This window comes from Poecilia mexicana, unplaced genomic scaffold (genome assembly GCF_051168715.1).
Source record: "Poecilia mexicana isolate PSO_F unplaced genomic scaffold, ASM5116871v1 scaffold_3, whole genome shotgun sequence".
NCBI lineage: Eukaryota > Metazoa > Chordata > Actinopteri > Cyprinodontiformes > Poeciliidae > Poecilia > Poecilia mexicana.
Genome location: NW_028263372.1, coordinates 16,441,306 through 16,456,614, shown reverse-complemented (window position 1 = coordinate 16,456,614; position 15,309 = coordinate 16,441,306). Strand labels below are relative to the sequence as shown.

Below are 15,309 nucleotides of genomic sequence, written 5' to 3'. Positions count from 1 at the left end.
TTACTTAAACAAGATATTTAAATTATCATTTTTTTTTAAACTTACAGCAACTGGAGTTATACAGTGAAGTCACCTAGTAGTCTGAGTCTGTGTTCAGTTGAATCTTCCAAGAAATACACATTTTTCTCACAATGAAGGCAGATAAACGCCAGGGTTTGTGTTTACGTAAGGTTGAATTTCTGATCGTCATAGCATCTCTTCTCCACTTGCTGTCAACAAAGACTCTTGGGGACATGCTTCTTTTTTTCCACTTATATTTTGGTTGTCACTGTATGCACCACTCGAACGGGAATGTTGCATTATTCCCCTCAAGAAGAAAATGCACGTATTTTCCAAAATCTACTGTTTGATGTTCTTTCGAAGCCCTTGCAGCACAAATATATAGGTCAAAGATCAAAACGGTATGAATTCCATAGCAGCAGATACTGAATCCTAACAGTTTACACACGTCATCAATAATGCATACAGTATATTGACTCTTAAGTGCACATTAAATAACACGAAGATTAAATAAGAGCAACATGAATATCATCTGATCTCCATTTCACATTTCAAGAAAGCCCTTTTCAATTTAAATAAAGATTATCTACACATATATTATCTAAACGAGACATTAGATCAGTCCACTGTCCTAATATCACACTGTACATTCATAGCGTCCGTCAGCAACTGAGACGTAAATTACTGAGTACTTTGGAAATTTGCTTACTTTTAAATTTTCTTAACGCGGGCAATATTTTTAGATTGATAAATGCTGGCTTAGCAGATCTGATCTGCAAACCCACAGTCTTCAACCTAAAATAAACGAGAAAAAGGGCTTAATTTCCTTTAAACCCCAATGAACAGAAATGGTGCTTCAGACATTTACTGTTTTGTTTTGTTTTAAAGTCTCATACCTTGACTAACCTTAAAATGTCAGAGGATGAGATCATGGCGGGAATGTTGGGCTCCAAACATGTGGTGAAGTGAATTGTAGCGATCCTTCATAAATAAAATCCCATATTTTAGTGTCAGCTTGAGCCTCTGAGGAGTTTGCTTACTCCCTTCACTTGCTTGCGTCTGATCTAGTAAACCAGCTGCAGGAGTAAGCGTGTATTCTTCTTCTGGGTTTGAAATACTGAGGTGGTAAGTTGCTCTTTGGGGGTCGTACTGTTGACCAGTTTTAGACTCTTTACGAGTGACGAATTATATTCTTATGCTGAAAATAAGGTAACTGAGCTGATTTTCTCAGTTAACCACAGGAAACATAAAGATATACTTCTATCAGTCTGTGTCTGAGATCAGTTAAAACCCAAAAGACACAGAACTGAAATGTAGTGAGCTTTCTCTCTACAAAGACAACCTTCAAAAAGTCTTGTGCTGAACCAGGTGAAGACATCCTCCTCCACCTCTCTCCGTGTGTGTGTGTGTGTGTCGGGGCTCAGCAGGCATACGGCGGGGGCTTCTCGAAGGGGCTGTAGGTGGATCCGTACAGGACGGGAGCGTTGGGGGTCAGCATATAGCCTCCGGGGTCCTGGGTGGCTCCCTGAGACGGTGGCTGGGTGGGCATCTGGACGGGCTGCTGGTTCTGGCTCTCCTCAGAGGGGTTGGCGCCGGAGCCTCCGTCAGGGATCATCTGGGGGGTGGCAGGTGCTTGGAAGCTGCTGGTATGCTGGAGGCGAGGAGAAACGGAGTAAAATCTCCAAAAGTGATCTTTCTTATTTTTAGGTGAAATGTGCTTTTCATTTCTTTGATCTTTGCAGCGTGGCCAAAGAAATGTCAACCAAGATTCACCAAAAATATTTCACCTTAAAGCTTCAGCCAGTACTTTGTGTTATGCATGTGGATTTTCACATGGCAGGACAACATGTCATTAGTAGCTATGCTTTGGTACCTGCATGGGTATGGGGTAGTTTGGGTAGGCGGGCAGAGCCTGCCCTGAGGGGCAGAAGCCCGAGTAGGAGAGCATGTGCTGGGTCGGGTTGTAGAGGATGTGGGGTGGAGGCGCAGGGCTCGGAGCAATCTGAGCAGTGGGCTTCTGCTGCAGGAGTAAAATAATAAGAAGAATTTCAACCAAGGACGAAGTGAGATATCATTAAGAAAGGTTTGGAGGCATAAATTAAAACAGATGTTTGCATCATTAATATTTTAAAGCTCTTCAAGCTTTCAGACATTTTTTTTTATAAGTATCACAGGAAAGGAGAGAGTGTTTTCCACTCAAATTTGACCAGTGACTTTAAAGATTCCTAAACTCAGGCAACCAGTTTTGTGTCAGCATATAAGCACCTGCAACTTAATAATAGCAGGTGCTAGAACTTTCCTGAAAATGTGTCTCACCAGTGAAATACATTTCAACCAGTGAAACTCAACTGTTTAGTAAAATACTTAACGTACAAAGTGATGTAAGGATTTATTTCTGTTGGAACTCTGATGATTGTGGCTTTCCAGATGATGAAAATCCCAAATTCAGTTTTCTTGGAAAATTTCAATATTACATGAAACCAATAGACAAAGTTCTGGTAACACTTTATTTGAAGGGGGTTGAATAAGACTGACATGACACTGTCATAAACATGACATAACACCTGTCATGAACATGAATAAGTCTTCATGAATATTTATGACTGTTGTCATAAAGCGTCATTCGGTAAATTATGACACTTTTAATACAAAGTTGACATTATTCAAAATGTCTTTGTTATGACAACTTGACATTAACCAGGAAATCATTATTGATATAACTTAGTTATAAAAGTATTACTGATTGCACTTTAAAAATTAGGTATCTTTATGTTATTAAAGATAAAGTTTAAACAGTAATGATTTATTGGTTAATGTCAAGTTGTCATAACAAAGACATTTGGAATAATGTCAACTTTGTATTAAAAGTGTCATAATTTACCGAATGACGCTTTATGACAACAGTCTTAAATATTCATGAAGGCTTATTCATGTTCATGACAGGTGTCATGTCAGTCTTATTCAACCCCCGTCAAATAAAGTGTTACCAAAGTTCTTTTTTCGTTGTAATTCTTCTGGGCCTGCTTCTCACCATATCCTTGTACGCTCCAAGGATGGCAGCGTTGATGATGCCCAGGAACATGGCGATCACGTTCAGCACCACAGAGGCCCACAGCAGTCGGTACAGGTGGATCGCATCGAAGCAGCTGCTGACCCCCGTGAACTCATAGTAATGGCTGTGGTACTCTGAGCTGGGACAGGAAGAGGGCAGCGGTGAGTCATGAAGGACTTTTAGTGTTTTCAGTCTTGCTCTTATGAGCTACAAGCGCTTCTATGACCATTAGCACTGTAGAAATGACTTCTGCTTAGTCGTTTCCACAGAATCTGAATTCACCAGTCGGATTTGAAATACGAGTTTCTCAAGGTAAACCCAGTTGTGAAGTGCTTGTTTAATGTCTGCTTCTCTCACCTCTCACAGTAAAGGTAGCAGCAGTAGCAGGTGTTGCTCCTAATTCTAAGCGAGCAGGCTTTGTTGAATGGGCGGCACGCCACCTGCTGGGACAGTTGGTAAGTTCACCAGGCTAAAAATTGTGTGGATTTAGATAAGTTGTTTAGACAAACAGACGTAAACATAATGTGTGTAAATCGTTTACAAAACCACAATCAAACCTAGATAGTTTTTAACAGAGCCGGCAACATTGGAACCAATTACAATTTGTAGGAGTAATAGTGAAACCCAACTCAATAACTGGATTTCATATATGTAGTAACACGTTCATGCCACTAGATGTCACCGCATACTTTATAAAACATCCAATGAGGCACAGAATGGGATTGGTGCTTTTACTGCTTTCTAACAAAAGTCCGTGTGTGTGTGTGTGTGTGTGTGTGTGTGTGTGTGTGTGTGTGTGTGTGTGTGTGTGTGTGTGTGTGTGTGTGTGTGTGTGTGTCTGTGTGTGTTGCATGGATAAATTTAATAAAGCAAACCTCAGTATAGTAGTTATCGTAGGCGTAACCTGATCCACTGCTGTAATAGTCACACATGTTCTCCTCCAAAGGCCGTATGTCCTGAAACGGACAAAAGATTTAAACAATTAAAAGTGTAAGACACATCATGCAAAATCTGAGCATTTTTACCCCCCACCCGTCCCCCCTACAGTAAGTACACATTAAATGTGAAAAGCGATGTGTTTTGTGCTGTTATTCTGCGTCTGCGCGCCACTGAGTCTGCAGAGGTTTACAACATGCATCTGCTCATTTCTGCCCACTGCACTGGTTCTGCAAAAGCCAGCCCATTATTCTTCACTGCGCTTTATGCAGCACCAAAGGTAATAAAAGTCATTTTATTTTCCAAGGCCTGAATGTGCAATAGATATGACTTTTACTGCACGAGGACCAAATACATATATCTGTGGAGACCAGATAATATTGGTGATCAATATTAGGAGCTCAGTGCAGCTTTTAGGATGTCATTAAGAGCAGCAGCCTCTGTCGCCCAGGAGGGAGGCTGTGATGATCTTATTAGCCCGTTGTTTGCTTGTATAGAGGTATTCTGGGGTAACATGGAGGTATAATCATTTAGTTTGTGCTTTAACACATTTTCCCTCCTTGATTCCTTGTAGTCAACAGAAGTAATTTGGGGATTTTATTTATTTTGTGACATTTCAATCAGGGTAAGAGCTTAAGAAACCCTCTGTACGGGTCGAGGTGAGATCAGGACATTCGATACGACTCGATCGGTGTGTCTGTGTGAGTCTCGACCTGGATTTCAGGAGAAAACCCTGCCTGACTTATGTGGAATGAGATTTGCTTTGTTAACACCCGTCTGATTTCTTTTTCAGACAAAAAAAATGAATTCATTTGAATTTATGTATTTTCATGAGGAATCTGTGCAATACTTACAATGAACTCTGAAGCAATAATCCCATCCACAATGGCACACAAGAAAGACGTGATGACTCCGATGCTGATGAAGATTATTGCAGCCACAAGCTTAAGGAGAGACGGAGACAGAAATATGAATAAAATAGTAGTAAAAATTTGTAGAATATCATTTATTGACGTAAACACACAGAAATGTATGTCTTAATTCATTTAAAAATAATTTTAAAGTAATCTGTAACCTTAAACTGGCTGGGTTTGGGTCATCAGTATCAAGGTTTCATTTACTTGATTGTGCATCTAATTTCAGATCAATGACTGCTCAATGCTTAAAGCCAAAGTTGGCATTTTCCCATAACACCAACACACACACACACACACGCACGCACACACAAGCAGGTAATCTTCACATCCCCGGTGGTATTCATCCTGATTGGTTGTCTGCTGCGTCTGGGCTGCAGGATGATAAAGGAAATGTATGGCTCCTTCGTCTGCCAGCGTGTTGTGCCTGATTTACAAGCCGGCCCCGGCGCGCGGCGCAGGAGGACGGCCTTTTGGTGACCACGAGGTCAATCTAATTCCCTCTAATCTGCCACACACACACAAAATCACAGCGTTCTCTGTTCCCGATCACTGATCAATAACCTCTACCTTCAGCTTTGTTTTTTAGGGGGGGTTTTCCAAAACAAGGTGATCTAACTCGCATATCCGCCCGAGTCTTTTACACTGTAAGGCACGGACATTTTGTGATTTCACACCCTCGGCCCTGCAGACACAGCTGGCAGATCACAGATGTTTGGTCATAAAATTTACTAATCAGCATCAGCTACTGACGTTTAAATCGCCCCACAGGACCGCAGCTTCGATACGGAGACAACTCTTTTTCTTCATAACGTCGGCCTCGACTTGTAATTTTCCTGATTTGTAACTCGGAGAGTCGTCGAGATCTATTTCATTTAGATTATTGGAATATTTTAACAAAGGCTGAGAAAAACTCAAGTCAGACTTTAAATCTGTCAGAAACCTCCCCATCCTCTGTATTTATTATTTACTTACAGTTTTATTAGAGATTAATGAAGTTTACTCATCTACTTTTAAGAATTGTAAGGCGCTCAGTGAAATTTTTCCAGACTTTTTTTTATTTGAATATTTTCAACTTGCAGCTAAAACAAAACAACAACAAAAAATCAGTGACAGTGAAATTTGAGTATTGTAAAAAGTTTATAAACTGTTTATAAAAAGTTGAGAGGAAGGAAAAAGTCTGTTAGGAAAGGGTTTGCCAGCAACAGGGATAACTGCAGCCTTGAGTTGACTGTCATGCAAAATCCATTCAACGATATGAGGGAGCTTCATAGTGAGTGGACTTGCAGCTTTTTCCTACTTTACAATCTCAGCTGAGGTTCTCTTTTTTCTTTTTCACTTTCATATTAAATATTTTTCTCATCACCGTAATGGAATAACATGTAAAATGCCCTGAGCTCAATCAATTTGATCAACTTAATTTAAAGTTAAGTTGCAATTGGGCAGCAAAACTAATTGACTTCTTAAGCTGTCTAAACTCTGCTTAAATCTACCCAGTGAAAACACATTTCAAAGCAAACAGTACTTTGTAATTCTGAGAAGTGTCAACTAGAACAGCCAATTTTATTCCTTCAACCTTTCATGATGCCAAACCTCTCACTCTCTCACTGACATTTGCAGTTAATTACTCTCACTTCCTCTCTTTGCAGAAACAAAACATAATAATTATAAAGCTCCAAACAAAATTCAGATTATTTTTATTTTTGTTTTAGTGTATATTAAAAGTGAACAATTTTGCTTTTTTAAAATGGCGCAAATATTGTCAAGCACACTGATCTGATCTGGTTGAAAACGAGCAAGAAATCTGAAAAAGATACTTCTAACAAGATTCTGAAAATTAATTTTCATCAGCGATGTGAATAAAGAACCAGGCTGAGGAAATGAGCTCTTTCTGGATGGCTTTATCTGCCACTGGTCCAGACTCTCCACTTCATTAGCGGTTCAAATGACTTCGCTTTTATGGGCTGCAAGTGGGAGATGAAGCCAGCGGCTGAGACAATAGAGCCTGACAACTGCATTACTTCAGATTACCTTGGCAACAGCTGCCAGCACATAAAACATATTCACTGTTTAATTCACTAACATTATTCCCCCAAAGGTCCAGTTGAACTGAATAATCATATTCTGTATAAGATTAAAGACACACACACACACACACACACACACACACACACACACACACACACACACACACACACACACACACACACACACACACACACACACACACACACACACACACACACACACACACATCTGGTGTAGATGGATGATGTGCTCTTGAGATCTCACTCTACTTCCCTTTAAAGCAACTCTGCAAACTTCATGTGTGAAGTGATGTTAATGCTGTGGAAAAAAACTTTTTTTTTCTTCTGGTTTTGCTTTTTGTCACACTTTAATATCTTAGATCATCATTTTAATACCAGACAAAAGAAAAAAAATGTGGTCAAATAATTCAAAATATCATTTAACCCTTTCATGCACAGTGGTCACTACAGTGGACAGCTATCTAAAAGCCCTTTTCTTGTGCTTCTTGTGGATTTTTATGCTATAAATCCACACAGACCACTGAAGTGGACACTAATGCATCATAAAATACACTGTCAACTACTGGCCATCAGCTGCAAACGCAATAAATTATTGTTGTTAAGTCCAATATGGCTGACAGACAAAAAAAAAAGCCATGCCAACCGACCCGGTCCCTCCTTCTGTACGGACTCTTGCAGGTAAAAAAAAATATTGTGACATCAGATAACCTCTAAAGAACAATACTACTGATGATTTTTCAAACAACAACTTTGTATTTGGAGAAAACTACAATTGATCACCTAAAAAAAAATAAAAAAATGTTTTTACAAAAAAAATTTCCTACCTTATTTTAAACCTTAAGAAAAAAGAATAAAAAATTGGAAAAAAAAAAATCTTGACACAAAGGATCATAATTCATGCATGAAAGGGTTAAGTAGTAAAAATATAATGTCCCCTAAAACATAATAATTGGTGCGATAACACTCAGCGCTTTCTTTGTTGAAGAGAAATTTCAGCCCAATCTTCTGCTCGGAAAAGTCTCAGTCGGCTTAAGATTCAACTCTGACAAGATCATCTCGTTCAGAGGAGGACCTGCTGATGTCCTTTTGTTAATGTCACTGCTGAATAAGCCGAGATTTTTTAGCCAATAGGGTAAGAAACTGAAAGTCGGATCTTTTCCTTCAAGGCTTTCAATTACAATTACAATTTAGCACAAACGAGCTTTACAGTCATCTAAAAGTTGTTGACAACTTATTTATTTGTACATCCATCCATCCACATAATTGTTTATATTTTTTAAGTGTTGTTATATTTTGAAATATAGTAGATTGTCCAGTTTGATGAAATAAATTCTAGTTTTCAGCAAACAGGTTGTCAGACTACTTTATCTCCGTAACATTTGTGTCACTTTGTGATTAACAATAAGTCTATAGCTAATAATGACAGAGATGCCTTTACGATCTGCTTCATCAACCTTTTTTTGTGGGAAACATGCTGCGTGTTTCCACATGTCTGTTTCCATTACGAAAGTATTGTGGGACCTACATTTTCCAGCTGATGCCAACTGTAGATTTGCATAAAATGCAACTGGACTTTTCGTATTTTAAAGATATTTATTCTTTCCTTCTCAAGCTCACCGACTGTAGAGTAGGTAAACTCAAGTCACCACCAGTGTTTTGGTCTGGTACGAGAAACCTGTACAAAATTTAAAACCCAAAGAAACATTTTGATGCAACTTTTAGAGTGGCGCATTAATGACAAATGGATAAAGACACGAAGAGGAATTTTACGGCCTCTGCAAAGATAACTATCAGGTTATGTAACTAAAAAAAAAAATCGCTGACCGCTGCAAGGTCTTCCTCCGCTGATTGGTCGGCGATCGTCCAATTGTGACCACTGCTGGCCACGTTGGCAATAAGAAGTGATTGTGCCGTGGCCTGTTGGGTAAAATACGGCCCGTTTAAAAGGTGCTTCTCTCCGAACCGCAAGGTGACCAGGCGGACTGCGGTGTGGGAGACACTGGCGGTAGCTGAAGGAGATGCGGCTTTAAGAGAGAACACGAGCTACATGAAGCGTTTAGTCATAAAGAAATCTCTCGGCGCATCGGGGCGGTGAAGCCTGTTATCAGAGCGGCTCTGATGACCAGACAGAGAAGTAGTTCTTCATCTTCCTTTCACAGGAAACGCTGCACGCTCCGACAAGTTCCCATAAGATTTTTTTTCCATAAAATATATGGCGGCAGAGTAAAAGAAATTAGGACATTAAAGTTTTACTTTGCAAATATAAAACCGAGTGCTGTTTGAGCTGGTTCCTGTAAAACAGACCCATCTGTCTCTGGAGCGATGAGGTTCGGGGAGTTGGTTAGGGTTTAAGAGGTTTTTATATGCGTTGTGGAGTTTCAGTCTAAATGGTCTCTGATGTCAATGAAAAGTGTAAATGTCTAAAATGTGGATCTCGCAATTCGACTCTTTCTTGCCAAAGAAAGGGTGAAAAATCTTTATCAAATAAAAGGGAAAATTTTACTTTTTACTGCATTTAATCTACAGCTATATTATAAAGAAACTTTGGTAAGAGAGCTTCCACATCATCACATGGATCTCCTGGTCAAAAGTAGTTGGCTAAAAAACTACACGTCACCAAAGCATACTGTTCCCACAGTGAAGCATGGTGATGGCAGCATCATGCTTTGGAACAGTTTTCTTTTCACCTGGAACTGAGACCAACATGGTGGGTGGAGTAATCTTATAGATGCCATGTGTTTACTAGGAAAGGCCAGTAATTTCTGGTCAAAATGTGGCGTGCTGACAGAGTCCGTCCTAAAGAGAATGAAGGGCTGTAAGATCAAAAGGGGCATCAACAAAGTTTTAGTTTAGGGGCTACAAACATTTTTTTCTTCATTTTCTCCCTAAAAGATTTCAGTTTGTTTTACAGATGAGTTGTACTGTTCAAACTAAGAAGCTGGAAAAAAATATCTGAAACTGTTTGAATCAGAGAAACCAGAGATTTGTTTAGACGTGTAAACTATTTGACTAGGCATTTATTGAGCACAACTTTTCTTTTTTTCAGATTTTGATTTAATTGTGTGTAGTATGGCTTTTTTTTATTTATTTCTTTATATATTGTAAATGTTATTTCACCTAACAATAACCTGGTTAGGTGAACCTGGTTCACCTAGCATAACCTGTAAATCATTGGTATGAATAAAAACAAAAACAGAACAAAAAAACAAAAACACCATGATTACAATAGATTGGTTGTTTTATTGAGTTCATTCATTTTTCCAGGGAAGCAGGAAGCGCATGTTTGGCCACTGCAGATAAACTCATCATCACTTCTCTCCTTGTTTACATTTCGGACCATACCAGCACCTCCATCTGCTGCTTTTTATGAGGTCAGAGTACCACAAGGCTTGGCCCATTCAGGAAACGAGACCTTCGGGGCTCTCGGGTATCCGAAGCATTGTGCTAGGGATAGTTGTTCTTCTCTGCCGTGCCAAGCGGCTCTCGCGTTACCGCGATGGCATCAGATGGAGGAGAGGAGAATTAGACACCTGTGTGGGAGCGAACATCGTGCCTCGGCGGGGACACTGTAGACCAGTGTTAGCGTGGCAGCGATCACGCCATTAAAGTTTAAAAGCACAGACGCGGGGGAGTGATGCCAGAGAGGCAGCCAAGACGCCGCAGCTTGTTTTCTTTGTTCACACGTCTAAACAACAAAGCGGAGACAACACGAAACCCGAGCCAGAACTCAGGAAAACTGACTGAAAATATGACCTGACTTTATCTCTTGACGATGGCACATTTTACAGATGCTTTGTCACAGAGTGTGCGCTGTGTGTGAACGGCAGCAGGAGGAGCATCTATGAAGACTGATGCGGACGTGGTACACTGTCTCACAAAGTAAGCCAACGTGATCCGAGGAGGCACGCAACACCCCGGACACTCCATGAAAAATTCACATGAGCCTCAGTCGTGTTGAAAGGCACAGCGAACACGCCTGCATCATGCCTGGACAATCTATAATGAAACTGTTGATCTGTGCTACGTTGTAATGTACGGATTTGGACAGAAAACTGGTATTCTTTTTTTTTCTTTTTTGTATGACAGAACTTAAAAAAATATGAATACAATAATCGTTAGAATTAGGATCATGAATGTGGATCGGATCTTTCTATTTGTTTATGGTAAAAATGCTCATGGCGAGGTGATGGCTTTTAAAATTAAAAACGAAAGGCTTTAGTTCACCTTTTTCACTTTGACTGCAAGCCTCAAGCAAAGATTTTCTGCAGTATTTACATCAAAGCGTAGATTTAAATGATCTTATTAACCAACAACGCCGTTATTTCCAGAATATTTTTAGGGAAAAATAACCTTCATTCTGAAATTAGATGTTATAATGAGTAATGGAGTTATGAGTTTGATTTTTTGTTGTCTTGTATTTTTTGTGTCATACCTCATAATGCAGAAGTAAATCAGGAAAGTGATTTTAAGAGTACAACTGTATTTATGGTTTATCGTTACGACTGCTGTTAGGTATTTGGAGTTCACTGATCAGTTTGTTTGGGCTTTATGGAATTGATTTATGACATATTTTGCGCAAAGAACCAAATCTGCTCTCCATACATTATCACAATTCTTTTTGTTCGCAGAGATTAGACGGATTAGACGAAGGCAAAGAAGAGAAAACTAGGCATGATGAGCTCTGTTCAGTGTGTGGATTAGAATAACTGGGACAAAATTAAACATCAAGTAAAAAGGTTTGTAAGTCACTGGAGTCCCGTTCAGACGTGCTGGGTATCATGCTGAGTTTCAAGTGCTGTTAACTCGATACTGACAATTAAATGTCACATAACACCTTCTGCGCTTTTGGTCTTGTAGCTGCAATGTATTTGACCGTCGCTAGACCTTTATCCCAAACTGGTTCGAACTGGCATCAGGCCGATTCTGGCCCAGTTCAGCAGCGTATTCTTCCCAACTCTAAAACTGTTATATGTAAACGATTTGAGTTGTCATTTTTCTGTTGATGCTTTTTGGGAGTCGTGGTAGGATCTTTTTAATTTATTTATTTATTTTTTTTTAGCAAGGAGACAATCTGGTGTTGTCTGTGTTGCTGTCCAAAATAAAGGATCTCTGCTAGCAGCTGGCCGATACTAATGCAATTCTCCCTCTTGTCATTGAAATCCGGAGACAAATTTTCCCCCCCGACCACAAATCCAGCCGTGTACTCTGACCTGAGCATGAGGAACATGAACTCATTACGCTGCCATTGAGTAATTTGATTTGTCTCTTGCTCACAACACAACAATTTCCCGCAAAACAGTTTAGCAGATTTGCACAGTCTGTAATATAATCCTGTAATTTATGTTATATATGTCTTGTTTTTCCTGGAACACGGCCTCGTTTATAGATGACAATCCTCGTGAAGCACAGAAAGCCATAACTCACCTTGATGCAAAACAAGGAAAGGGGTGTCGGGCAACATCACATCACACAATTAAAGTTTTCAGTATCACAAATTAAGATTTTGTTTGATAGTTGGAATCATGAAACATTGCTGTATCATATTTTATTTGTGCGATATCATCACATGATGGCCTCTTTATGGGGTTCTTGAGTAACTAAATCCGAGTTGAAATAGACCATGAAACACCGGATGTGTGACTGAGATGAAGAATATCTACAGTGGCAGTCTGGTGTCTCGTTCCAGTGACCATTGGGTCAGAGGCGGGACACTCTGGACAGGTCACCAGTCCGTCACAGGGCCATTTCAATCATCTCTTGACTCATCAAACTAATTATAATGTCAGATAAAGATAACCTGAGTAAATACCAAATGCTGTTTTCAAACAATGAGGCTAAAAAGTCCATCCAAACCAACCTGGCTCTATGTGAGACAGCTTGTCAAATCTGAAAAAACTGTGAATTAATAACTGATTGATAAAGTTGTTTTTCACAAAACCTGCAGAGACCCGGTTACATCCAGACCTGATGAATCAAGAAGCCATTTAAATAGAACCTGTCTAATAACATGAAGAAGGCTTGAACATCTCTAAAAACAATAAAATACCCTCACAAAAACACACAACATGTCCATCTCTGACTCACTCAAAAAAAGAAAAGATTTTGGAGCGGCCTAGTCAAAGTTCAGACTTAAAAATACAATTAATATGCTGCTCCATTACATTAAACATCCTGGTAATCCCCTAATATGACTAATTCTGTGAAGAAGAGTGGGCCAGAATTCATCGTCCACTGTCGTTGCCAATTATCTCAAATGCTTGAAAACTACTCATGTGACAGCAGCATAAGCAGTTACCAGGTTTCAGGGGACAAATCCAAAAATGGGATGTGAGGGCATGAAAACCTTACTTCTCCCATGAAACAGACAAAATATTAAAAAGAAGCACTGAAAAAGACAGATCTTTTGTGCATACCTGACCATTAAAACCAAAACAAAATGTATCTCTATGTTTATCTCTTGATTCTCTTATTTTTATGTTTTTAAAGTAAGGGATGCATTTCCTATTAGATGAAGCTCTAAATAACTCGAGCCTTAGAATGGTAAAACACATTCATGGTTATTGAAAGCAACACTCAGATGTACAAACTCACCATGGGTCTGCGGTTTTCCACCAGGTGGATGCCAACAATTCCCAGAAACGCTCCAAAACTGAGCTGAAGGATCAATAACAATGTTTGTGTTTGTAATTTAAAACCAACCGGGTCACCTTATAACATTTCTCAAAAAAAAAAAAAAAAAAATTCTCACGGTGATGCCGGGGTAATATCCAGACACGGACACGTTGTCAGTGCGAGTGGCCGAGACGAGACCGACGGTGAGGACCACCAAAGCCACCATCAGCAGAGACACGGTCACCCACAGAGCCGTCTTCCCTCTGCGGACATAGAGACCTGAAAGACAGGAAGAGTAAAGAAGGATGTCCAGACTCTGACATTAATGTGATTAAATATAGTGAAAATATTTCTGCACAAATCATGGAAAATACATATGACATGCATATTGATAAACATAATTTGATATTTTATACAACTAAAGCACATAGTGTTGTCGTCGTTACATTTTAGTCTTCAACTGTACAAACTGTTATGTGATTCACTGATTGTTGCACTTGATTCGTCATGCAAAAGCACAGAGATTTGGCTCCAGGTACTTTTTAAAATCCTTCACCTGCTGACAACTAAATCATTTTTTTTGCAACCTTTACAGGAATTATTGAGCTTTTCATTTCATTTCATTAAATTAAACAAACTTATAAAAGTGATTGCTCCTTCTGTACAGCAGAGGTACTTCCTCAAGTCTTTAGTTTATTCTGCTCCCTTTTTTCATGTGAATAATTTAGACTTTTAGTCTTTCCCAAACCTAACGGTGCCATTTGTTAACGCAACAGCAATATTAACACGAAGAAGGCTAATGATCAGTTTCATGGGGGGGGGGGGGGAATGAAGAAACATGCTTAACAGTGTGAAGGATGCTTATTTTTAAAGTTAGGTTTACCTGCAGAATCCAGAGTTTCTGTGGTTGTTTGCTGACTGCTCTGCTGTGTTTCGGGCTGCTGCTGCTGCATGTTGCTTCAGTCAGGATGAGTCTAAAATAAATAATAATAAAAACAAAACATAACAAACAAAAACACAGTCCAAATGGTTCCTCTTGTGCAGTCAACTAACACTAATTTGCTTTCAAAATAGCGTCCTCATCCTTCACGGAGTAACGCGACGGGTTCCTGTGTTTCCAATCCACAGAGCTGCAGGATGTTCAGAGGAGGTTTCAGACAGCAGACTCTGTGAAAGGTCCGAAGGGTTCAACTTTACTTGTAGCCTGAGAGGAAGGGAGTCGCACAGAGGGAGGAAGAAGAAGCCAATCAGCTCCCTGTGTTCACCCGAGTGGTGAATTATTCAAATATTTATCTTACGTAAGGTTTATACGGCTTCAGGTGGATTCCTGTGGAAATTGTTTAGAAGATGCTGGGAAAAAATAGAGTCTAATGATGCATACAATTAGGTTTTACGAGGTTTTCATGACTGTGGGAAAGAATAATTTAAATGAGTACAGCACCCTCTACTGGAATGCAATATATATCTGTGACCTGCTGAAGCGTAAGACATACATTGAAACAAGAAAGGTTTAAATAAAAGTAACCTACACTCTTATTCACAGGCCCGATAAAGATAAATACGCCTTAAAAGAAATTCTTCTTATTCTTCCTCTTTTTTTTGCAGCATCTCACAATGAAAATTTTTATTATAATTCATCAGCCATCCATTGTTTCCAGTTTTAATTTTTTTTTTTTCCCAAAATCCCTGCAGTCATCCTTATCACCCCCAGAAATTCCTGTAAAAATAAATTAAACCTTAGTTTTTT

General features: G+C 39.3%; 1 protein-coding gene across 1 annotated transcript; it reads right to left on the bottom strand.

Moving 5' to 3' along the window:
* Positions 1 to 553: 553 nt before the first annotated feature.
* On the bottom strand, positions 554 to 14,854 carry tmem255b (transmembrane protein 255B). The gene is made up of 9 exons (XM_015007964.2): positions 14,446 to 14,854; positions 13,699 to 13,841; positions 13,542 to 13,604; positions 4,843 to 4,932; positions 3,928 to 4,008; positions 3,410 to 3,492; positions 3,032 to 3,191; positions 1,874 to 2,020; positions 554 to 1,651 (listed from the first exon to the last, which is right to left on the bottom strand). The coding sequence occupies exons 1-9, from the start codon at positions 14,513 to 14,515 to the stop codon at positions 1,421 to 1,423; spliced, it is 1,068 nt and encodes a 355-aa protein (XP_014863450.1). The 5' UTR covers positions 14,516 to 14,854; the 3' UTR covers positions 554 to 1,420.
* Between the last annotated feature and the right edge of the window lie 455 nt (positions 14,855 to 15,309).